We start from the raw sequence: 26,655 nt of genomic DNA on the forward strand, positions 1-26,655 counted from the left end.
AGTTAGGTCCATATATCTTACACCATTCATTTTTTTTTTTCTAAGTGTTTTCCAAAACATATTCCAGTTACAGCTATATAGTATATATGCTTGAAGTACAAACTCAGATTTAATTTGAGGATATTCACATCCAAACTGAAGTCCTCGACTTCCACAGAAGACAACTGCGGTGGATAATTGTAGGATAATTTCCATGGTAAAGAAAGATGTGAAATCAAACCAAGTGCAGAACAGTCTTCACTCGTTACAATTCCTAAATGGAGAAACTCTAGGCTTGATTTGGAGACATAACAATTGAGGTGAGTTTGGAGGAGCAGCATTTCAGAGGTCAGATTTGATCTCTGTGGTCTTACCAGATACTACAATGTCAGTGGCCATCTGGGCCAAGCTCCTCCTGAGCTGCAGGCTTAATAGCACAGACTGCAGCCTAGTCATAGAGAGAAATCTGACATTTATTTACAAAGCAACACTGTCTTACATCTTCACTTGAATAAATAAAAAAATAGTGATTCTTCTCACTTGTTTTAGTATTGTTTCGTTAAAGACTGTTGTTGTGACTCTAATCTAGCATGCGCGACATCCCTGAGCTGTCATCCATGATGCATCATGAAGACATCACTGACTCCAGAAAGAGATGATACCCCAATTATAAAACCTACTTTTGGGAGCAGTTAAATGCATCAGGGTGCTGGGGTAAACAGAAAACATCCCTTTTGCATGAATAAAAAAACACATGGTGCTTTGAAAACCAGAGAAGCTTTTAAAAGCACTTTATAACAATGGGGTCTAATTAGTCAGGCAATGCTCCAGGGTGCTGAAAACACTGACTGCTTTAGTGATTAAACACTAACTTACAATAATGAGTTGTGTTGGGGTAAGATGGAAACCAACTGGTGTGTCTTTTGTTATATGTGTGCATTTGCAGTTCTATATTTATGTGTGTATCTGGGTGAGTGCATATTTGTGCACATGTGTGATTCAAACAGCTGCAATGTGGAGAGACGAAAGACAAATCCCTATGGAAAGCTGGAAGGGAGATAGAGAGAGTGAGAAAGGAAAGCGTGCACCCTTCACTCATAGTACAACTCTGACCTCCTGCTTCTTATCCCTCTCCTGAGGCTTCTGCTTCATTAGAATAGCATTTTAGGAAATAAAAGTGCCTTTAACACACTAAAGAAAAGCAATGGCAATCAGGCATACAGACAGAGACTATGGGGAGGTGTTAGGATTTACAGAGGCTCTTGAGACCAGCTGGAAGAGAGGAGTATCTGAAGGAAACACATAGTGACGGATGCCAGGCCTGAGGGGGAGGAGGGGTTTGTCTCAGTGCACATTGAGGATATCAGAGAGAAGTGGATTCTGTTGATATGAGTGTGTTGCTATGTGCATGTCAATATATGGGAATAATTGACATTGTTCCTCACCCTGGCTTTTCCCACACATGCGCTTTTGCTGTTGCTGCTCCAGATCTGCCAGCTCACTCAGAAGCTTCATACCCTGGTGATGGTTGTACTGTGAGGGGGCAGCTGTTGGGGTGCAAAAGCTGAAAAGAGGAAATGGGGGGACATCGGTGCAGAACGCAGCGGCAATGAGCAGCTCCAAGCTCCAGTAGCAGGGCACAAGTGGTTTGTGGAACACTGTAACAGTTTGCTCGATTGGACTGGGAGCAGAATGTGAGGCAGGGGAAAGGCACACAAAGTCCACCGTGGCATCAGGGGTCATCTTGTTATTGTGCTGCTGCCCACTGTTGTTTGCTCCCTCAGATGGGGAGGATTGTGACTCAGGGTCTGCAGGGGAAGTAGGGTCAAGCTCGATGATGGCTGGTAGCTCTGGCTCCTGATCTCTGGGCATGTTGACTTTTTGAGCATGTGTCACCCGACTCTTCTCATCCATTGCTTCATCATCCTCTTCCTCTTCCAAGGTAATGACAGTTTCTGGCCTATTAGAGTCCACTGTTGAAAGGTGGACTGAACGAGAAGCATCCTCACATACTGGACTCTCAGAAGGGGGGCAAACCAGTACCTCTTTCTGATTTGGTTCCTCTACCTCCTCTTCCCCAGGCACATAGTTGACTGCTATCTTCACCTCTTCCCTCTGTTCCAGAACACTTTCAGCCACTCTTTCCCCATCGTCCTGTTCTAGTTCTTTGAGTGTGAGTGGCTCTGGGAAGGGTCTGACCGCCACTTGGCAGTCTAACCCCTCCCCTAGGCTGGCAAGAGTATGGGGAGCATGATCAGCAGGCTCCGCTTGGACTGCTTCCATGTCAGCTGGCTCCGCCAGTTGAACATCCTGAGGGGAAGGTCCGCTCCTGTAGCCCATGGAAACAACTGGGTAGGTGTATCCAGGAGGTAAGTCTATAGATAAAAAGAAATATAGATAATAATATCATCTACTGTCTTTACAGGCGAAACAATTCATAAACAAATCCCACTAAAATCCTTTAACTTGTGAATGAAATGACACTCAGCCATGATCTTCCAGCAGAAGAATGGGTAAAAGACCATATGTAACTAACTATGTGTGCATTATTTAAAGTGGCTTGATATCTGCTTTATCAGCAAGCCTGACACATGCGTAGGTGCAGGCGTTTCTCCATATTATCCTAGAATTGTTTTTCTGTTCTTTTTCTGTAGCTGTGATTATCATCAGCATATTCTTTGACAACCGTTCATCAGATGTTATCTATATTGCTCATATTTAAGCCATTGCACACAGTGTATAAAAAATGCAAACATTGAGACTCATTTGTGTATTTTAGGTTGAATTCTTACCAGGCTCCAGAGACTGTGGGTATTCCTGTGCGGACTGTCCTTCTACTGTCTTGTCCTGGGATTCAATCCCTTTAAGCCTTTGAGGTGGGTCAGGGCTGATGGCAGGTGAGTGAGGGGTTGCTGCAATAGGGCTTGGAGCAGGGCACGGTGTCGAAGGAGTGCTTTTGGGATGTAGTCGTAGTGAGGGGGACCGGCAACAAGGGGACAAATGAGCAGCACAGGCCGTAGGGGGTGAGTTGGTGCTTTGTGGTGGGTTATAGGAATAGGCCTTGGCAGGTTTTGATGTTCTTCTTTCTAAAATGAGTTCCTCCAGTTCAACCAACGGCTCATCCGGTCTCTTCTGTATCTGTGGCATTAAAAAAATACATGTCTTCACATGTACATTTAATGAACAAATCTTGAAAGTATCTAGCAAATTAATTTCCATACTAGCCACATGACAACCAGTTCCTTCCTACCAGTTCTGGTTACTGACAGCATAACAATCTATATTCATTTCAATTCACTCACTTGTGAAAACATCAGCATATTCCATAAAATTAGCGGGAGAGTTAAAAATGGACAAAAAAAGTCATGTGATGCTTAAGCTGACTCATGACTCGCTTACTCTTTTTGAGTCTTGTTTGCCTTTTTGTGATAGATAGATAGATAGATAGATAGATGGATAGATAGATAGATATACTCCATAATCACCTGTGCATTGTGATTGACTTGAGGGTCCATGGTCATGTTGTGTATAGGTCGGTGCTGCTGCTGTTGCTGCTGCTGAGTTTGAGACTGTTGTTGTGGTTGCTGTTGTTGTTGGTGACTCTGGTGCTGATGGTGAAGCTGCTGATGCTGCTGGAGAGCATACAGCTCCTGTTGCCGTAGAAACTGAGATCGTGAGTACACAGCAGGATGTTGCATGTGGGAGGGTGGGCCCCGGGCACCGTATACAGGAGACCACAGTCCTTGCTGCTCCATTACATCTAATGAGAAAAAGGAGGAGGAATGTAATGGAGGAGCTACCTTAGAACAAACACACATTCAGGGTTGCACATCAGCAATAATGCAACACACCACAATATAATACTAATACATTAGTTAACAGAGAAAATGTTTTGTTTTCTCAATATTTACCATATACCCCACAACTGTTTTAAAGCAGTGACACCTTTATGGAACATGTATCCCTTAAAAAAACAAGAGGTAGCAGCAACCCCACACTCTCTGTTCTAAACAGAAAGATGTTTCTTTAAGTGACAAAGTAAAACATTTCATTCATGGTTGATTTTAGTCACATCTCTAGTTACTGGTGGTATCAGCACAAGAAGTTTAATTTTACAGCTGACAAAACAAACTATTCCAGGTAATAATTGGCCTTTTTCCATTATTTGGTCAGGTGCTTTGATCTGGGTGTGCAAAACAGCAGCCCACAGTGAAAGAAATTAGTTCTGCTGCCTGCAGATCTTAAACTAACAGCTCATTGTGGCTGCTCCTTCTAGTCACATTATTGTTGTTGTTGTCGTGTATCTTAGGGTCTATTGGCTATTGTTCAATGATGATTTAGAATTCTATTTATTTATTTATTATTTATTTATAGAAATCTATTATTTAGATTGTAGGTTAAGCGTCATATCATATGACTGTAGGTTTGTTAGGATTTCTCAGCTGGACAGGGCCTCTAAATGTGTTTTGCCTGGGATTTTGGCACAAGGGATTGTTACATCTAATCCTGTGTATTAATGAATGTTACCATCCAGATATCTGTTTATAGAGACTACATTTGCAGTAATTTAAGTCAATAAAAACACCCAGTTAATAAAAATACAAACTCTTAAATATTACAATACTTTAGTGGGCCGTAGTCTCGATCACCATCATGTTTACTCACAGTAACACTTCTCATTAACATTTTCACCATAATCAACTTGATCTTTCAGCCTCTTCAGTGAAACACACCAAGAACTTTAACACATGAACTTGGACATGCAAATGTTTCCTGTGGGAAAGTTTCTGTTGATGCATTTCAACTTCCTGTGCTGTGGTAGACTATGGGGTGCACAAATGAAATTACAGTAGGTTCATATAACTTGTATAATACAGTATTTGGATGTTTGGAACCCATAGACAACCCCAAAACAATGGGTTTGCCAGGACTTAACCCCAGCTGTCTTCAGTTATTGTTTGTTTGTGGTCTTTCTACCTTTAGTTTTGTCTTCAGTCAGTGAAATGCATGCTTGATCAGGTCTAGATCTGGTAACTGACTCGTCCTTTGCAGAATATTGAACTTCTTTACCTTGAAAAACTCCTGGGAATTATAGTGTGTTTTGGGACATTGTCCATCTGTACTGTGAAGCACTGTACTATTTTGCTTCGTACCACTTTGTTTTCAATCAGAGCGGACAATATAACCCCATCAACTTCATTCAGCTACCTCTGTCACAGAAGTCACCCACTACCACTGGAAACCATTAATGCCCATGCCATCACACTGCTTCCACCATGTTCTCACCATGACAGATTGCATGCTTCAGATCATGTCTTCTAAATAGTTTTGTGTAAATCTGGTACAGGTCTATATGTCCAAAACTGGTCTGGCATTTTGATATGTGTACTATTGTGATGTCTTCTGTTGTCTTTAATGGACACCTTTTTATGTTGTAGGGCTTATAGTAGGTAGGCCTTGCGTAGTCACACTTAATTTTTTATCAGCATTTTAGTCTGGAAACATTTGGTTCTCATTATAAGGTCTGAATACAGTTGAATAGTCTTACAGCCAGTCAGAACCATTTTGTTGTTTTGCTTGGTTCTTTCAGTCTAGTTTCATGCCTAGTTTCACTGCATTAAAAATGTATTTGTTTGTTTTGTTCACAAATGCAAATGTCACACTTGGAACTAGTGTCTGACCTTTTACCTGTTATGAATAATGAAAAATATATACCTGTCCAGTCCAAAAAATTTAAGCTAAGAATCTCCATGAGAATCTCCATTTTAAGCAAATAACAAAAACTGCACGTGTCCAAAAATATATGGACCTAACTGTAGCTTTGTATGAGCATATGAGCTTTTGTTTATGGTTTGATGTGTGTCTCTCTGTGAACAGACCAATGAAAGGGATGTTTGTCAGCAGTCTTCATAAGATCACTGTGATTACCAGTGTTTTTTAATGCTAGCCCCCATGCAATTAAATAACATTAAATATTGCATTTGTGTTTTAGGCAGCAGAGGCTACTTTTATGGTTTTTCTTATTCATGGGGATTTGGATATGTGTAGCTGTATATGTGTATGGGCTTTATTAATACACTTGATTTTACAGAGGAGAAAGCAAGGTTATGGCATACCCAGGTGATGGGTTGCAGGATGAGAGGGAGGTTCAGAGGGCAGGACCACCAGCTGGGCAGAGGGGTCCTGAGGCAGAGGCAGGACAGGCTGCAGAGGGCCTGGCATGGCTGCAGAGAAACCTGGGGGCAGATTCTGGTGTATGGTTGTATGGCCTATACCTGCTTTATAGAAAGGATTTCAGTTGAGATTGCAGACCCAAAATATTCTAGTTAAATAAATGAGTACAAACATACTGCTGCACACTAAACTACCTATAAACTACCTAACTATTACCTAATTTCACATGCTCAACTGACGGTGAACCACTAAAATGATGCTTAAGTTGAAAAAGCCTGGAGAGCATTTAAGTCGTACCACTGAAAAGAGCACATTTTTTCTAAATCTCCAAAACTATTTATATAATTTGTCTTACCATACGAGTGTCCTGTCATCCAGAGGGATGGGCTTCCAGTTCTTGGCATCCAGTGATGGTGAGCCGAATGTGCAGCAGGATCTCCTAACTGGCCAGACTGTAGAGAAGTCCCACCTGGGACAACGAGATGAGAGGCAAGGTCTCCATGACAGCTGTTGGAGGGGTGGATCCTTGCAAACTCCACCCTGTCTTTATTATCCCTGTCATTAGGATAAGGCATCAGTCAAGAAATACAAATGGCACAAATAGTAGGCTAATGCTTCTGACAGTACATATTCAAATGTAACCATAGCTTTACATTTGCTCACCTGATGTATGCATCTCTCTCTCTGTCCAAACAGTTGAGACCTATTTGTTCGTCACTCAACCTCTTCCTCTCTTCTTCATCTGTGGGATACATGGAGCGGGGCACTCCTGCAAGGCACACAAAAGTCAAATTAGCCACTCTTTTTTTTTGCGGTGTCTAGTCTTTCAAAAACATAGTCATAACTTTATTGTTTATTTTTTTCAGTTTTCATGTGTAATCAACATAGACATAAATGACATAGCATGACAGAAAAATTAAATATTGACTTATAAAAGACAATGATTAATTCCTATTAAAACTTCTGTGTGATGACATATTTTTTCTTCAAAGATATAATAATTTGTCAATAGATTATTTATTTCATTTTGACTTATTTAATGGTGGCACAGAAGTTTGATTTATGTTGTTGAATTTTAGTGACAGCAATACTGAAAATAATATAACTTTGCAGGCAAACTCATGTGTCTTGAATTTGGGACTTGTTTTTGAGTAGTACTTAACATAATAAAAAGTAATTTTGTAAGAGGATGACCTCTCCAAACCAACTAGAGTGAAAAGGCCAATACCTTAAAATCAGTGATTACATTATGATATCATTTGATGGCATACAACAAAATTCAACAAAACTGGATAGGCTTGGTTTGGAAAATGATGTTGTGTTTATGTAGTATCAATATTTTACCTCATCTCTGCCATGCTTTTTTACCATTAGAGTTTGTCTTTTTTGTTTCATTTTGTTTGAGGTATTTTTTTTGTCATGAGGTAATGGCCCAGGTTACTTACCTTTCACAGAGGGATGTACCCTTCCCTGCCGGCTGTTGAGATGACTGTCTGTTGAACGACAAGGTGGCTCCCTTTGTCTAGCCACTGCCACAGCAATTCCAACTGGCAGCTGCCGCACCTCACTTTCCCCATGACCTGCCTCCCCCATATCCCGGCTGCGCCCACTGTATTCAAGACGCTCACTGTCATTTGCTGGGCCCTTCCTGGAAGGTAGAGTCTGTTTGTTGCCCTGCAGGACACAGCTCCCCCCTGATGGACCTGATTTGAGACTTCCCAGACCCCCAAAGGGGCTCTTCTGGGAGAGTAGCAGTGGTTGTTGCTGGTTACTGTACTTTAGCAAGCTTTTCATGGCACTGCTCTCATCCTGAGTTGGACCCTGGGGATCAGACTTTTGTTGTGGCTGCTGCTGTTGCTGACTGAGAGGAGGTATAGAGGGGGGTTGTGGAGGAGGAAGGCTCAATCCTTGCTGCTGCTGCTGCTGCTGCTGCTGCTGCTGCTGCTGCGGTGGCTGCTGCTGCTGCTGCGGTGGCTGCTGCTGCTGCTGCTGCTGCTGCTCAGAGTGTTGCCCACCAGTAGTCCCTAACTCCATGTAGGACTTCCTCTGCTCCTCCTCAGGTTGTGGTATGTGATGGGGAGGCCTCATTGCCCAAGATGGCACTGGGGGCTGGTGGTGGTGCTGCCCACTGCTGTTGCTGTAACCATAAGGAGACATGTCCATCTTTCTTTTAAGCTCCTGACTATTCACTCGAATCAACTCAGCTGAAGACTGAGCATCTGTGCCAGGGTGGCCATGCTGCTGGTGGCAAATCCTGGCTACCTTTTGGCCATCTCTCTGTAAAGAGCAGCTACCTGCAAGACCATGGTTCGCTCCAGTCCCACTGTGTTGCCCCATGCTTTTATTTCCAAGTGGGGAGGAGTTTGGTGTGGGTCCTGGATGGGAACAGTCTCTGTAAGGAGAAGTGTTTACAGAATGAGGGATAGAGTGACCAGCCTTGGGCCCCTGGGGCACCGAGGATCTGAAAACATCTATGTCCATACCACTGTTGATACACTCGGCACTCCGTGATCGTACAACCTGGTGCTGCTGTTGAGAATGTGGAGGCTGTTGTTGTTGGGGAAGTTGAGGAAGTTGTGAGGGTTGAAGATGTGGGTGGTGAGACTGCATCCAGTCTGGAGCTTTATCTATCTTTCTGTATGGGTGCTGCTGTTGCTGTTGTTGCTGTGGCTGTTTTCTGTGCCAACTACTCTGGTGCCCACCACCAACACCACCACCACCACCACCATTCTTTTCCAATGCCTTTTCTTTGGCATTGCTAAGTCCTCCTCCACTAACCACACCATGGCAGTCCAGGTTACTAAGTTGGAATGGCCCACTAGATTTGTCCCCTAAATCTGCCACAGATGGCACAAATGTTGTCCCAGTGACTTTAGGTTCCCGTCCCATATTAATTGCCCCCCTCTCATGTGCGACAGGGTTGGCCGCAGGAGCAGGTGGGGGTGGGCAGAAAAAGTCTGGATGGTGGTGCGTATGGTGGGAATGATGTGGATGTTGTGGGTGGCTTGGGTGGAGCTGAAGGCAGTGGAAGCCCCCTGGGTGAGAATGTGTATGGGGGTGGGAACGAGAATGTGCATGGGGGTGTGCCCCTCCTGCAGCAGAACCCATATGTAAGGGTGGGGGAACAGAGTAGGACAGAGAGTGGTGAAATGCTCTCTGTCCCTTTTCTATGCAGTCTGACGGTTGTTCACTGATCCTCATCTCCCCAGTTACCCCTTCTTTCGTGCAACGGCTACTGCCACTAGACCCCATTTGTCTACCCTGGCTGCTCCCTCCACCCCCCATAACTCGATGGGCTGAGCCCTCCCCTCCACAGCTAGACATAGAGGCCTTAGCCCCTGCTCCAGTTCCTGCATCTCCATTTTGCATCTTGCCATTGTGCAAGCAGGCACTGAGTGGCTTGCCCATACCCTGAGGTTGCTCCTTGCTGTACTCCATTGTGAGTGATGCCTTGTGTCTCTCCAGGGCTCGACTATTGACCTCCTCCAGGGGTAGTGGGTGCTGTGGATAGTGCGGGTGCTGCTGATGGGCATGGGAATGGTGGTGGTGCGTGGGCTGTGGTGGCTGGTGGCTGTGGTGGTGCTGTTGTTGCTGTCTCTCCTTGGCCTCTTGTTTGCTACTGGGCCTTTCCTTGTCCTTCACAGGTACCACTCCTCTCTCTGCAGATGCCTCTTTAAGAGCCTTGTGTATACCTGTCCCTAACCCTGGATCTCTGTTTCTGCTGCAGGACCCCTGAGGGTGTCCTGAACCGGCCCTGGACATTGTTGGCAGACTGTGGTTGGCTGAGATGAGAGGTGGCTGGGACGGGAGACCCCGAAGATAGAAGTTCTCTGAAAGAGAAAGGAAAGAATGTGATTAAAGACAAATAGATTAGGCTATTCAAGACTGTCAAAGCCATTATTTAATCTTGACTTGTGTTCCTAAGCACCCTTATTTCAGTATTCCATGTTTATATATTGTTTAATATATTAACTATATTGCTTATTAAATTGTTTAAATTGAATTTAAATGTCTTTTTTCAATCTCATTAAAGTTTAATAATCTCACCTTTTTGAGTGTCATAGAAACGGTGCTGCCCATAGAGAACTCCACTGTTGGCATGGTGATCCAAGTGGCTCATTGGAAGGAACGTATGGGCCAGACTCCCTGAGAATCGAGGATACCCTGGACCTGCTAAAATTAATAGAAGATAATGTGAAGGAGAGTACAACAGCCACTTCAGATCCAATGGAGCTAGTTCACATGGACATATGTACTAGTTCTACCTTTCTCAATGACTTTTTGGCCTGGATATAGAATGCATACAACAAAAGACAAGCTTGGAAGCTGCTGTAACATAAAAAAAATGTGTTTTTTGTCACTCTCATGACTGATTGTAACTCCTCTGTCTAACTGAAAGGAATAATAAGGATGGAAGTTTGTGTTTACAAAGGAGGGAGAACCAGGTTGTTAAGCTTTACTAACCTATAATAAGGGGTAAAAGGTTATTGAGATATTGGGGCTGTAAAATTATACAAACTGATTAATTACATCAAGCCTAACTGGAGGACATTTACACCAGGACCAAATAAATCTTTTGCAATTTTTTTTGCCATGGAATACTGGAAAACACAACAAATTTGAGAGTGGAGCAAAGCTGGATTGAGATGAAAGCCCATCCCAATATTGGCATGAAAGAGCATCACTGACAACCCACTTCCACTGCAATTGGATAATGACAGCATCTAAACACAGCAATGAGAGTGTGATTATATCTGTAAATTAAATTATTTAAAACTATTTTAAGAAAGATTAAAAAATAAAACCAATAGAAAAATAAGACAACACAGCGATGAAATATCTATTTGAAAGTGCAGTAGATATAGTTAGATTGAATGTTCTCTACTACTATTTTGTGTGATGTTTTTTAAATAGGGACACATACATAAAGGTGATTCACATCTCCTTTTCTTTGCTTTTGCACCTGTCTTAATCTCCAGTCTTAGCAGTTTGACACCAACTGACATATGGAATGAAGGATGAAGGAACAGTAGATGGAACATGTGTTTTTTATACAAACTAAATGAAAGAAAAACGTTGTTGCGTTGGCAAGCATGTGACCTGATCCCAGAAAGCACACAGGCAGGTCATTCGGCCCTGTGTGCATGTGCAGCACCATTGTTTTTACAGCAGCTCAGAGTGTTGAATGACTTTCTGCTGATGGAACAATGCGGCTGGTGCTGTGAGCCAGCTCTGGGAGAAAGGAGTGTTGTGCTGGATTTAATGACCTCGTCTCAGTGCGACCTCCCATCTTTATTAATGAAATGCACAGAGAGGGCAAACAGCGCTGCAATAACACAGGCGGTGCTGCTTTCTGAGGAGGGCTATGGGATGATAATTACACACTCTGATATATTCTCTTTTTTCTGTCTTTTACCTTTTTTATAATTTTCTAACCCCCATAACACACACGCACGCACGCACGCACACTCTTTCTTTCTTTGCTTGCACGATGCACATATTATTGCCGTTTCATCTACATAGGGAGGAGGGGTTGATTCTTTGTTCAAGCAAGACTTTTTTCTCTGATTTTGAGAGAGAGGAAAAAAGAGAGCTGTAGGCCAGTCCTCATCCAGGCTGGGGGATGGCTTTTTTTCAGTGGCAGCATGTTGTTTGTGAGTGTGACGATTGATGGCATAATCCCTTTTCACAGTGTGGTCTGGCTATGCCCGATAATGCCAACCCGCTCACTTTCTGCAAGAGGGGGATGGCTGGACACGGCAGAGACCATTCAGCCATTAATCTGGCTAACGGAAGCTGCTGCTTCTGTTGCTTCTGCTGCTGCAGGCAACCTGACTAGGGGATTGGTGCAGCCTCCTCACTGCACAGCAGTCTTGCTCTCTCGCCCCTTCCACACACATAAATAAACTAAGTATCAGCAAGTAAATGACAGGGGGTTCAGAGCGTATGCCCTCCTTTCCACGGGTAGAGTAGGGATGAGAAGCAGATAAAACAGACAAGGTTTTCAAATGTTTTGAAGGTATTTCTCACAGTTGAGAGAGTCAAACAGGGAGGACAAAGAGAGGCATAGGCCAGTGTCTAGGCACAGATGAGAATTAAGTCTGCTGAATTATAGGCAGAAGAACGTCTTTCTCTCTAGCACAAAACCAGCCTTCAAAAGAGATAGAAGGACAGACGAGATCATGGCATAGGCAGACCAAGAGGAGAGGAGATGAGCCTGAACTGCCCGTTAGGTTCGCTAATAGAGAAAAAGTGACAGAACCATCAAGACACAGAGAGGGAGGAGAAAAGGAGAGGCGGCGGGAGATGTTTGGCTGAGGAGGGGCAATACTGTGGTGGATCTCTTCAGGTTTGACTAATTGAAAGGAAGGGATGCAGAGAATGGGAAAAAAATGGGTATAGAGGAGGAAAAGCGGGGGGTGCAGCTTAAATTCTACAAAAGGCAAAGCTGGTAACTACTCAGAGAAGGAAAGATGAACAACTGAAAATAGACTTGGAAAGGCAGAGCATATCCAGTAGAAGGGGATTAGACAGTAGTGTGCAGGCAAATGTGCGAGTACAGGCATGTGTGTTTATGTGTGGACACCAATATAAGGTTGCAAATGTTTTTGTTTTTTTGTTTTTTTCATATTGGATCCAGCTCACTGGCAGGCCTGTGAGGAGCCTTCAGGTTTATTTGGTCCATTTATGTTTTAAATGTTTCCACTTAGTTGATTCACTGATTCGGCAGGGATTATTTCCAAATGCAAAAATATATTGCCAGGTGTTCTAAAAACATCTTACAATTAATAAAACGGTCATTATACTACATCTGATTTCATTATAGTTTGTTTTACATTTCCTTTCCATTTTCTTGCACCCAATTTCATATACTGAAGCCCCTCGTTCACTATCTTGGCCACATGTGGTTACATTTTTTACACACAATGCTCATTGATGTGCTCTGCATTATCCAAGTTTTGGACTCATTTTGCACTACAATTTTACATGTTGCTCTGAAAGCGTGGGAGTACTTTAAGTGATCACAAAACAAAGATGTAACTTGCATCATGAGCTTGCACCTGGAAAGTAAAGAACACAGGCGCAGCAGTGATATTACTGTATTTATGGATGCTTCCTAGTTTTGAATTCTGAGTTTTGTGTAGCTCTCTTAACAAACTAAGGTTTGGAGAATTCACTCATTACAGCAGAACATTTTTGGGCCAGCATCTCCGTTCAGGAAAGGAACAACACACAAACCAGAAAGAAAATATGAATTTCAAAACAAGACTTTTGCGTGAAACAATATTATTTTGATCCACACCATCAATGATAGGTGATGATGTTATTTATACTGCTGCTGTCACAAATTTGGTCTTATAGGTATCAGATCAGGTATCTTTTGATTACTGGATGCTTTGAATATTCTGATATTAGAATAAAACATTCAGAGAGCAGAAACAAATAGCAGAAATATGATATGCTTTGATTTGTGTGCAAGTAGCCACATTTAAAACACATTCAGTTAAAGAAAAAAACATTATGCAGCGCATATCTTTGAAGTTACAAGTGAGACACTAATGCACTGACACACATGAGTAAATGCATGCTCTGCGTCTGTTGAGGTTCTTCTGACACCTGGAGAGAGGAGGCGAGAGTCTGGATAATTTTGCCGCTCATTTGACTTGCTTTTTATGCAAAACAGGAAAAAAACACAATATGCAATTATCTTGAGGAGGAAACAGCTGAATGGGGTTGATGAACAGTCTAAATTCAATCATGCTCTTAGTGTGTTATATGCAATTAAACTGCAATAGAGATAATGGCCTTCACTGCCAATGGAGCAATAATTCCAGTCATAATCACCTCCATTACTTTTATTAGGCTGGCATTATCATCATCACTCTTATTAATATTATTATACTTTTCCACAAGAAGAAAGGGCTTTGACAATGAAACCTTGAAATTAAAAAGTAAAAGAAATGGTGATGCTGTGAGGGAAATGTTTCTGACTGAGTTGGTGGTGGAGCTGATATCTCATTTGCGTCTATTCTTCTAGACCTGGAACTATTGTTGCCATTGTAGCAGCCCCTGACAGCCATTGGGGACTAGGCCATAAAAGCAAAGTGGGACATTGCTGGGAGGAAAAAAGAAGAGGGTCTTCAAGTCAGGCAACAAGGACGACCTGAAGACAGTGCAGAGGGAGCTGAGGAGGAGGGTGAGAGAGGGGAGGGGGTTTACAAGATGAAGTTAGAGAACCAGTTGTAGCAGAAAATGGAGTCTGAAAGGGTCTTAAAACCAACTCTGGCCATAAGGGAAACAACCAGCAACCTGAGGAGGACCAAAAGTGGGTTCTTCAACCGATTTGACTAGTCATGTGCACCTCCCCACACAGAGGCTCTTCTGCTGCAACCACTACACTTGACACCAACTGTGACCTGCTCCAACCCCACCTCTATCCCTCCTGGGATAACACACAGCACAGAACCACCCTGCACCTCCACTGCTCCCTTTGTCCATATGGAGTGAAATTAGCCTCAAAATGGTCACAAATGCGTGTTCCATGATCCACACGTGAAACACGAGATTTATAAATGCGTACAACAATTTGTGTGTGCGTACAACGATATTAATTGAAACCAATTTTAAATGTAAATAATACAAACTAAGACTTTGTCATAAGCTCTGCGATAATGTTTGGATGGATGACATTTGATAGTTTATTGCGCTGTTAATTCCATTCACTGGTAAATGTGACGACTATCAACGCTAACGCTACCTTAACTAGCAACCAACCAGAAACCATTCATTCATCTTCTGTAACCGCTTGTTCCTGTTAAGGGTCTGCTGGAGGATGACTCTGCAGGGGGAAGATGGGGAATACAGAGGACACATCTGAGACAGGGCTCATGGGGTCCGGCTGGACCTAGCCCGAACCAGAGACATGGGCTCACCTCCTTGTGGGCCCACCACCAAGATGCAGAGGGCCAGGGTGGGCTTCTTGTTTGCCCCTAGACTCTCTGCCTGCATGTTGGGTGCTTCCCTGTGCCTTCGGGTCGGGGAACGGGTCCTGACTGTTGTCTGTGGTTATGCACTGAACAGCGGTTCAGAGTACCCGGCCTTTTTGGAGGACCTAGGAAGGACGCTGGACTGCGCCCTGACTCAGGACGCCATTGTCCTTCAATGCTCACAGCAATGACAGGCAAAAACTCTGGTGTGGGAGGAGTTCAGTGAGGCTATGGAAGATCAATCGGCTCCGAAGAGGTTCTGTCAGACTGTCCGGCGCCTCAGGGGAGGTGGACAACAACTTGCACACACCGTTTTCGCTGGGGGCAGGGAGCTGCTGACGTCAGCTGGGGATATCATCGGGCTGTGGAAGGAATACTTTGAGGAGCTCCTCAATCCCACCAACATGTATACCATAGAGGAAACAGAGTCAGAGGGCCTGGGGTTGGACCGTCCAATGTCTGGGGCAGAAGCCGCTGAGGTAGTGAAACTCTGCGGAGCTCCAGGAGCGGATGAGATTTGCCCTGGGTATCTTAAGGCTCTGGATGTTGTAGGGCGCAGCTGGGTAGGGGGAAATGTCGGGTTCGGCGATCAGAGGATCTCGTATCTGCTTTTTGAGGACGATGTGGTCCTCTTAGCTTCATCGAACAATGACCTCCAGCTCTTTCTAGGGTGGTTCACAGCTGAGTGTGAAAGCGGCTGGGATGAGAATCAACACCTCCAACCCATGGTCCTCAGTAGGAAAAGGTGGATTGCCCACTCCGGGTCAGGGAGGAGGTCCTGCCTCAAGTGGAGGAGTTCAAGTATCTCGGGATCTTGTCCACGAGTGAGGGTAGGTTGAAGCAGGAGATTGAAAGGCTGATTGAATCTGCATTGATGCGGACGCTTAAACCGGTCTGTCGTGGTGAAGAGAGCGCTAAGCCAAAGTTCATGACCTCATCAAAATTAAATACTGTTGTAATTAATTTGCTATTTTTGTATTTAGTTAATGTTTACTTTTCTTTCTCTTGTGTGCACTGTCCTTAAACTATATGTTGCGAAGACTACAGCTGGACCTTTCTAGAAAATTAGTAGATAAATACATAAGGGATGAAATAACAAGAGTGCATGAACTTGAGTTAGTGTGGTTTACTAGATAACATTGTGTGGCAATCACACCATGTAGTACCAAATGTTATAAACATATAAAATGGTGATGGACGTGAAGTTTCAGGACAGCTGAGGGTGGATATGTCCTCTATTAAGTTTTCCTCCTGAGACTTATCTGAACACTCGCCTAGTTTATAACTGACACTGTGCATGTGTGTGTCTGTGTAGGACACTGTGCATGTGTATGTCTGTGTAGTGAGGGTTTTGTAATGAATGTTTGGTGGGAACCACTATATTAAACTTTGATGTTAACACCAGAAAACTCTGCAATGGCTGCAACTCTTTACTAGCCCACATTCACTGGTGCTGCTTCAAAGAACCTTGAGTAGCATTCTTGCTGACATGAATTGAATACTGCAAGATTCCATGGCTGAACATTTGACTCTGTGTCTGTATCCAGAAATCATGATACAGTGCTCTATTCCATTAAACGCTGCGACTATTTTGGGGCACATATAAAAGGTTAGGACCCCAGCCCACCCAAACATAAAATAAAGAGTATCATCCTTCAAACCTCTGTCTCCACAATAGGTAAGACCTGAATGTTAGTTTATTTGGATGATGCGCTCAAATGAGGGGGTGAGGCTGTGGAGAGTGGGTGTGTACATGTGTGTTTTGAGGTACCTTCATGAGAATGGGGAAACCAGATTTGAGAGGCACTGGAGTGGGGTCCACCTCGGAAGGAGGGTGAAGAGGGCGAGGAAGGCGGCCGGGAGGGGTGAGACGGGTGGGAGGGAGGGGTGCCCAGACTACTGGCCAGAAAGGTCCCCATGAAGGAGGTGGAGGAATTGCCCATCAATCCACTGCCTGCATTCCAACAGGGACAAAGGTAATGAGAGAAAACATAGGTTAGAAATAGAGGAGCATGGACACTGTGACCATGAGAGTTAGCAAAAAAAAAAATGGATTAGACTTCAGTATAGATGTAAAAAGATGGAATCTGTAAGCTAGTCAGACTTGTTTGCTGCCCTGAGACTCTCTTCCACTTCACTGACAGGAGTCCTCCCCCCTCGCCTTCCACATATTCCCAACCTACCCCTGACCCCTCCCTCCCCATGGGCAGACAGAGGTCTCATCTCACAGCTGAGTACATACTTTCTCAAGCTCTCTCCCTATCGCTCTCATACACTTTTGCTCCTGCTCCCCAGTGTCCCTTTCTCAGTTTCTCTCCCTTCCACCACTACCATGTGCTCTCCAGCTCTCGCTTTGATGCCTTTAATTTGTTTTATTGCTTTGCACCATTACACATCCTTTGCATCTATTTTTCTTCCAGTCTTTCTTTTTCTCTGCTTGACAGCATTCATTTACTTTTATTTCTTATTTGGATTCATTTAGTTTTTTTTCTTCCTCTTTCTCCTTTGTCCCTCCGTTAATCTTTTTTGCTTATTAGAAATAAACTACGTGTATGTCCCTTCCAAATCCTTATTCTCTCTTTTTCCATCCCCCTGTCTGACACACAGAATGGCTCTGTGTTGTACTTTACCATTAAAACTGCACCAGCACAGCAACTATCCCCAGCTGGTTAAACTGTGTGTTTAACAAGACTATGATGAGCAATTGAAAATTTGTAACAAGCCCATGCGACTAGGAAATAATTGTCTATTATGGGCAAGTTGGAGAAAAAACACTGATTAACCACTGCTTATATTCCCTAGTGCCCAGACCTTTGCACATTTATTTCCTCACCGTCACTCCAACATGAAGTCTCAGGAATATGTACAAAGTTTCCTGGACTAGTCATGCACATAGCTGTATCACATGGTTAGCACACCAAAATAGTTGTGGACGTAATGTATATTAAGAAGTGAAATATTAAAAATGATGAGCTAGTTTCACAAGGAATGCTCTGATTGAGTTTTCTGGATGCTTGAATCAGTCCTAACATGAACTGATCCTTTTCTGGGAGTGTCAGAATAATTGTGTGGACGTCTTAATCAACCAGGCAGTGAACAGGTATTAACACTGCCTCTTACTGCTGCACCAAATAGCCTTTGCTCATGCTAGAGCAGGCAAAGCCTCACACTTACGCATATGCCGGAAGAGGCATGGATAAGCATTTTTTTCTTTAAAAAAAATACAGAGCGACCTTCGTCTCACTTTGCACCACAACCCCAGTCAACTGGAAATCCCCCATGATCCCGAACGGTACAATTTCAGTTTCAGTTTGAATTTAATTTACAAAGGTGAGAGTGGCAAGGGAGCTCATATGGAGGGAATGCATCTGCTTGAGGCTGGCCAGGTAGAGACAGGAAAACAGAAAAAGGAGGTAGGAGAGAAGAGTAGGGAACAACAGGAGGAATGAGATGAATTCAAATATACATGTAAGTAAAAGCAAAAATGCAACATAAACATGATACAAGCTAGAGTACTTAGACTTAGACTTAGACTTAGATAAACTTTATTCATCCACAAGGGAAATTGCTTGGTCACAGTAGTTGTACATAAAAAAAAAAAAAAACACTCTTAAGAACCTCAGATAAAAAAAGATTAAATAAAATAGAAATAAAAATAAGTAGCTGTACTGGAAATCAGAGGTGTAAAGGGTGAACAGAAATGGAGACAGGACAGTCCCCTGTGGTGCCCCCACATTACTGACAACAGTATCAGACAGGGAGCCCCCCAGCCGCACAAACTGGGGCCTGTCAGACAAGTAGTCAGTAATCCAGGAGACAGTGGAGGAGCTGACACCCATCCTGAGCAGCTTCTCACTCATCAGAAAGGGCTGAATGGAGCCCTTCCCACCATCCAGGTGAGAGTGAGCACGGTGCAGCAGGTAGATGACAACATCATCCACACCAACATGAGGCTGATACGCAAACTGAAGAGAGTCCAAGACAGGGGTCACCAGGGGTCAGCTGAGCCAGGACGAGTCTCTCCAGGACCTTCATGACATGTGACGGTCTGAAGTCGTTGAGGCCAGATGGGATGGGCTTCTTGGGCACCGGCACTACACAGGATGTTTTCCATAGCACCGGTATCCTTTCCAGCTTCAGACTCAGGTTGAAGATGAAGTGCAGGATGCCAGACAGCTGTGAAGCACAAGTCCTCAGGACCCGGGGGTTGATACGATCCGGGCCTACTGTCTTGCCTTGCTTGACTCTCTCCAGCTGTCTTCTCACCTGGCCAGGCATCACAGTCATAAGGCTGGTCTTGGGGGGAGAGCAGAGGTGATCGGCAGGAAGGGATCAGTGGTGAGTTGTTGATTGGCCGTCTGGGGGGGGTGTAAAGACTGGAGTGGTGGGGGGTGGAGGGTCAGCAGGGGGTCCAGTGGTGAATCTATTGAAGAAGACATTAAGCTCGTTGGCTCTGTCTGGGCTGCCGTACTGTTGCTTGGCTTTGATGTTGAAACCAGTGATCAGCTTCATGCCCCTCCACACGTCCCGGGTGTTGTTCTGCTGGAGCTTGGCCTCCAGCTTCCTCCTGTAGGCGTCCTTACACTCCTTCAGCTGGACCTTGAGTTGCCACTGTATCCTCTTCAACTCGTCCTTATCTCCAGATCTGAAGGCCTGCTTCTTCTTGTTCAGCAGATCCTTCAGCTGGCTGGTGATCCAGGGCTTGTTGTTAGGATAACAGCGGACAGTACAATATACATATAGCTGAAGCATGTTACATGAATAAAGAATGGATAGAGAGACAGAATTCAAAATATTCAAAATGATTGTAGAAACACTTAGTGAGCATACAGAGTGCCTATAAAGGGTCACAGGAATAAACAAGAACACAAGAACTGTCAGTGCCAATAGCACTTCTATTGCAAATCCGTTGTCTGGTATAATTCATGAATATTTGAGGCATCATAAGCGGGTTGGAAAATATGCATAACATTATGGATAACATTCAGGTAGGAATGGACGACTACTGTATAAGCAATAAACACTGGCCAGGCTGATGATGTCAGGATACACAGATAAGTAGTATGAAGCCCCACAGATCAGAAACACACAACTCCAGGCCAAGGAAAACTCACAAGAAGGATGGGGTCACCTGAGCCAGCCCTAATTATAAGCTTGGTATTATAGTTGAAGACTGTGCCACCACAACCACAAGTAAGACAGCAAAAAGGACATCAGTAGGATCGACAAATCGATCCTTAAGGCCGGACATGTGATCGGCAGAGAGTTGGAGACGTTTGTCTCAGTGAGGGACAGGAGGACTTCAGATCCACTACAGCAGACAATAGCGGGGCAGCGGAGCTCATTCTCCAACAGACTCAACCAGCTCTGCTCCCACAGTGAACGCTATAGGACATTGTTCTTAGCATTCTCAATCCAGCTGTACAACAACTTACCTTTCTGTAACAGATAACTCCAGCTTATTCATGTCATTGCTCCTGCTCCTTATTTATCCTTCCTATGTATAGTATATATTTTTGTACATTTTTTGCTTATACTATTTTATTTTATTTTACTTCTATTTTATTATTATATTTATTTATTATATTATTATTTTAATCTGATTTTATTTGTATTTTATTTTATATTTCTTCTTACTTGTGGTTCTCAAGAGTGTTTTTATGTCCAACTAAGCTGCTGTGACCAAACGATTTCCCCTGTGGATGAATAAAGTCTAAGTCACTAAGCGAAGCATTCTGTTATATAACAATGTATGGCAAGTAATGAGACCAGTCCATTGTTACAGAACTCTACCCAGTACAACTACATTATCATGAAGCCTGTTTATTTGACTCCTAATTGTGATCACAGCAGAAATTATACAAAGCAAAGTCTGAGATGTTTCTTTTGCTGTTTTTGTTGCTTGTAACTTGTTTAATTATCGTTGTGTAAAATATTAAGTTAACTGAGAAAAAGTCAGGAAAACTGAGCACACAGTTCTATCACTACAGAAATAAGGCACATGGAAATCATAAAGAGTCAATATAGCTATTAAAGAAGCATGTACACTTTGATAGGATGCATTGTAAACTAGCCTGGTGACATTACTTTCTTCCTTTTTCTTCCTTCAGCCCCCATTTCACTTCTTTCTCTAAGGCAGGTACCTCCTGTCACCCTGTCCCGACTGTGGTGGTTGGCTAGCCTGCTCACCATGTTCTATGGTTAACACATCCAACTGCATTATCCAGACACCTAGGGCTCTTGTATGCCACAGCTCTTGTCACCTGCCCCTTTCTGCTACTTCAACACCAGGAACCCCAGCGTTCCGTGATGCCTCTTGCTCACATAAATCAGCCAGTCCCACTGCATTATTAACAGCATCACCTCAGAGGGAGCAACAGAGAGAGTGACAGAGAAAGGCAGAGAAGCCCCTCTTAACACACCAACAAAGGAGTGAGTGTCTGCCAGAATGAAAAAAAAGAAGGACAGTACATAAAAAGGTGCTGTCTAGATATAAAGGAAATCTTAAAAGTTTAAACAATGGTTAAGAGAAAATGATAATTAATGAAAGTATGGTAGGGTCATGTATCAGAAGCTCTTCAACACAACAAGATCACATTTTCCTGTAATCCAGCTTGGCCATAGCATCTGAGCTAAGAAGAGAGCTAATCTGAACTGTAGTAGATACTGAATTATACTGTAGTGAACTTCACCTCTGTCACATTGGTGGTTTGCTGACTCTACAGCCTGTCAGTCACAATAAATAAACCCTCCCTCGGTCTTATGGCTGCTATTTGCTGCATGCTGAAAAATATATTGTCCATGATGTTGCATAAATATATGTCTTTCTTTTGCAGTTTTGTCATTCTACTGTTGAATCTAAGAACATGGGCTATAGTCATTCGTGCAGTATTACTCTGATGACCTCATCGTTAATAAATGTTAATAAATCCAAAATGTCAGGAAGAAATCACAGTCAGAAAAAAAGTGGTCTGGTTTCCCTTTGAAATGAGACAGTGCTGGACTCACCTTTGCTGTTTATTTAGCAGAATATTAACTATAGAGAGTCTCCCACTATGAAGCCACAGCACCTCGTAAGAGTTATCTATTTTCTCTGGCTGTATAATTGTTATTATGCATATGTATGTATCTCCACAGTTCTTAAGTGATGGCAGCAGTGCACTTGCATGCTCTTGAGATAATCAATGTATGTGCCCCCTGATCGGTGCCAATTCCAACAGCAATGGAGTTTACTCCTATTAGTGGATTAAAGAAGAAGAGAACAATGGAGTCAGAGAACCCCACTTTCATCTCTTGCATCTAAACATCCCATCCTGACACCGCTAGGTGTTATTCTGATGCCCATGTTTAGGTAGGATGGTTCAGTAAACAAGTCCAGAAACAAACTAGTTAACTAGTGCTATTATTTCTCTACAGTGTGGGTGTGCAGGGTGAAGAAGTTTATGCACAACAAAGTACACATGCATGTACACACAGTTATGTGGGTAGAGGCAGGCGCCTCTGTGAATCTTACGGAGTCAGCAGCAGTTCAGGAGGTGGAGGAGGCCTGGTTGTCATGGAATGGAAGTGAAGCAGCGCTTGAGGCAAGGACGACATTACAACAACAACAGTGGGCAGGTGCATTTGGTCAGTGTGCTACCTAGCAACAACAGCAATTCAAACCTACCTTGAAACCTTTCCTAGGCCACAGCTGGAATCACACACACACATGCACACATACACATTGTGACGGGTATTTAACCGTCAAGGTAGGATTCACCTCACTGTCTTATTTGCAGTTGGCACCCTAGTCTGAAGGGACCAATGGATATGTTGTCTAGACAAGGACACCAAACAGACAATAAGAGATGAAAGTGATGGTGACAAGACAAGAAAGGAAACAGAGAGAAAATTGCAGGTTTGACTGCATCAGCTGCATGCTCTCCACAGCGAAATGCCAGGGAATGGAAGCACTGATATTCACACCAATATTTAAGAACATCATCTATCACAGAAAAAAGTCAGAGAAAACAAGACAGTTGATGTTGTAAGTAGGCAAATCTGAATGGCAGCAAGATTCTACAACACATCTTGAATAATTTTAGCCCCTTCTGTCATGTTCTGAGAAAAAACACACAACCCTTGATTAGGTGATTAAAGATGGAATTAAAATATGTTCTTATTCCATGAGCTGCTTAAAATCAGTCAGTTAGTTGTAGCACACCGGAACATGTCTTGTTAATGTATAGGAATTTAATTTGTATGATTGAGACTTTTTATTCAACTGCTTAATTTAGAATGTTGAAAAATTTCAGTGGTTGGGCTCCTTAACACTGGACAAATATAAAGAAGAAAATCACTCTAAAAGCAGGGAATAGAGAATGAAGACAAAAAACAATGAAGAAATAGACATTTAAATATTGACTTACCAAATAAAATATATGAATATACCTGTTGATATGAGGGCTTCACTCCCACTTCAGTGTCTCTCTCCTCAAAATTTCCTACCAATTCTGTCTAGGAATTCAGACGCATAAAAATAAACCAGCAGGGCTTTCCACATGTATATCCTCCCCCCTGGCACAAAAAAAAAGAAGCGAAAAAAGTCCCAACTATGTTTTGACCCTCCAATAACACAGAGAAAGTGGACTGGATTCCGCAATTGTACATGCCAGCAGCCCAAGATACACTATGCTGCGCAACAGACAGGCAGCACACGTTACCCTAGGGGTCTGCTGACTAACCCAGCACCAATGTCTTCACAATAAAACATCTGAAATGGCTACTAAAATGGGGGGATTTCCTTCAAACAGTCAAAGTCATCTTGAAAACATTAGCTCAACTCAGATCCAAATTCCTTGTCACTTAGAAAACAATTATAGCCTTCCTTATGCCTTACAAACTTCTGCCTCACTTTTCTTTTGGGGTTGGTAAGTGGCTGAAGTGTGGGCAACTACATTTGGAGGCTGGTCTGATCAGAATTATACTAAAGTGAAAGAGAGAGAGAGAGAGAGAGAGAGAGAGAGAGAGAGAGAGAGTTGGAGTCCAGTCCTGGAGCTGGGCCCAGTGCAGGGGTGGGGCAGAGCACAACTCCGACACTCTCCACTCTGCATGTTTGTGGAGTGAGTTTAGTGGATGTGGTCAGTGCGGGGGTGGCAGAAGTGGAGGACAAGGAGCAGAGGAGGCAGTTGGAAATACAGTGACAAAGCTGTTCATACAATATACAAATTGACACGATAGGGATAATCTGAAAAACAATTAGCCCAACTGGCCCATTCTAGTTGGCATGGAGCCTGAAAACAACAATGGATCCATGCAGGCCGCAATACAGAGAAATTAGGTAGATTTTGTTGGGATGGGATGAAGAGGTTTTAGAATATATTTTTCTCAACCCATTTCACTGTAGAAATCTGCAAATACATGAGCTTTCCTGACACGACAAATCAGGTTCACTAATTAATCATTCATTATAAAGAATGTCAGAGAATCCGACGACCATAGTTAGATGTATTCCGGGGGTCCGAGTGGGCGACACTGAATCTTACTTAAAACTGCTCGCTAAGGCTAAGGCTAAGGCTAAGGCTAAAGCTAAGGCTAAGGCTAAGGCTAAATATGGTAAAATTGTTATTCACCAAAGTTTGCCAAAAGTATGTAGTATGTAGTTTTCTCTGGACATGGCCTTCATTGGTAATTGGAACACTTTCTGGGGAAAGCCTGGTCTGAGATAGCATCCAACCCACCATGGCGGGTGCAGCTCTCATATTTAGGAATATGGCCAATATTATTAACCCCCGGAGACCATGACAACCAAGACTTGAGGCCAGGGGACAGAGTTACAGTATCACACCCATAACACTCCAAACTCCATAGATGTTGTATCTGCTCCCAGATTCTTTAAATCAAAAAAAACAAACAAAAGAGGAGAACCTAATACAACAGTGGTTGTATTAGTTTCTATTACTGAATTGAACTGAATTATATCCCCCTTTTCAGAAGGGTTAAAGAGTGTCAGAAAGGAACTTCACATCCACTCACATATGCCAACAATGGTTCAAGAGGTGAACAACAGGAAGAGGTAGCAATGTCTGAAAAAGTCCCTGTTGAAGAAGACATACAGCACCATAGCAGCTGTTTGCTAGGGAGCAGGGTCGACAGTGTATTGTATGAAGACTCAATCTGGGCAATCTGATTTCAAGTGGCCAGCAGAAAAGACAGGTGTGAACACCCACTGGATGCACTGATATCGCATTCAGGAGATACGCCCTCTGTCCACATTTGGAGGTGGTTTGGTTCCTAATCCATGTGAAAGTGCAGTTGCTTGCTGAGCCAACAAGCAAACATTCCAGACTGGGACACAGAAGGTGGGAGGACAAATTTGAACATTCTGCTGAGAACTTGCGGGTTTTGGAGATATTTGTTCCTTGTACCATATATGGGGATGCTACGTACACATTTAAGGAGGACCATTTGTTGCGTGATCAAATTTTGTACTTGTTAATCGACTAATTTGTACACGAGGATATTTCAGAGCCATTTGTTACATCCCAGCTCTTTATTGCAGAGGCATGAAATTGTGATAACTATAGTGAGGCTCATCCATGTGAATGTTAACATTCACATTTTCATTTTGCATTCTCTCATTCTTTTCCTGTCTCTTGTTGTTTCTGTCTTCCTCTTATACAAAACACACACAGCAGTGAACTCCAACACAAAAAGCCGCCCACAGCTGCATCAGGTCATCTTTCTAGCAATTCAAGCTGTTTTCTTTCCCATGATGTTTCCCATTGGAACATAGAGGGAAAAACGGATTTACTCCCCCACAGGGCCCATGCAGTTGCACTGATCTGGAAAATGATTCCAGTGCTGCTTGAGCCCATAAACATTATTTTGGTCTCCTGTTATTGACAAATTTTTTCCTCTTATTCTGGATCTCACAGAGAAAAAGATGAGTCTTAAGAATGAGGAGGCGGAAGAGAGGAAGAAGGGAGGAATCCTCTAGGGTCTCGTTTACAACAGGGACATTGTTCACCCCTCAAACTGATTTCTGACTTCTCTCACGCCTTTCCTCATTCTCGCACATATATGCAGTATACACACACCCAGAGTGACAGAGACAGAAACACAAACATATATAGCTAATCAACAATTAACAACGTAGAGCATCAAGATATTCTCCTAGAGCATTCTTGAATAATCTCTTACAGGTCTCTGAAACTCCAGATTCAACAATGGGATTTTTATGGTGCTGCTGCTCCACTGGAAACATCAGATGGAATGCTCTGGATCTGGTTTGTTTTACAGCTGATGACTGATCTGTCTAAATCCACTGGTTTTATGTTCTGGCCATGGGAATGGATGGGTGACTAAAGGCAGCTTGCGTGCCATGTTTCAGCAGACACAAGCAAAGCTCAGCCAGCCAGGTCACAGACACAGACATGCCTGGTAATGGGAATAAAAGGCAAAACAAGTACTCAGCACAATTCTCTCTAATCAGTCTCCTGTTCACTTTTGAACTTAATTGGTTAATTGAGATGTG

The 26,655-nt window shown here is 43.2% G+C and overlaps 1 protein-coding gene across 1 annotated transcript in view; it reads right to left on the minus strand.

Annotated features, from left to right (window-relative positions):
• Positions 1 to 26,655, minus strand: part of bahcc1a (BAH domain and coiled-coil containing 1a) — a 65,394-nt gene that overhangs the window by 20,818 nt on the left and 17,921 nt on the right. The window contains exons 2-10 of the mRNA XM_084569996.1: positions 16,912 to 17,090; positions 10,201 to 10,326; positions 7,599 to 9,983; positions 6,817 to 6,922; positions 6,509 to 6,708; positions 6,096 to 6,254; positions 3,465 to 3,739; positions 2,772 to 3,117; positions 1,425 to 2,354 (exon numbers count right to left, since the gene is read on the minus strand). Of these exons, the coding sequence (XP_084426122.1) occupies positions 1,425 to 2,354; positions 2,772 to 3,117; positions 3,465 to 3,739; positions 6,096 to 6,254; positions 6,509 to 6,708; positions 6,817 to 6,922; positions 7,599 to 9,983; positions 10,201 to 10,326; positions 16,912 to 17,090 (4,706 nt within the window). The remainder of the gene's footprint in view (positions 1 to 1,424; positions 2,355 to 2,771; positions 3,118 to 3,464; positions 3,740 to 6,095; positions 6,255 to 6,508; positions 6,709 to 6,816; positions 6,923 to 7,598; positions 9,984 to 10,200; positions 10,327 to 16,911; positions 17,091 to 26,655) is intronic.

The sequence above is a fragment of the Chelon labrosus genome (genome assembly GCF_963514085.1).
Source record: "Chelon labrosus genome assembly, chromosome: 21".
Taxonomy (NCBI): Eukaryota; Metazoa; Chordata; class Actinopteri; order Mugiliformes; family Mugilidae; genus Chelon; species Chelon labrosus.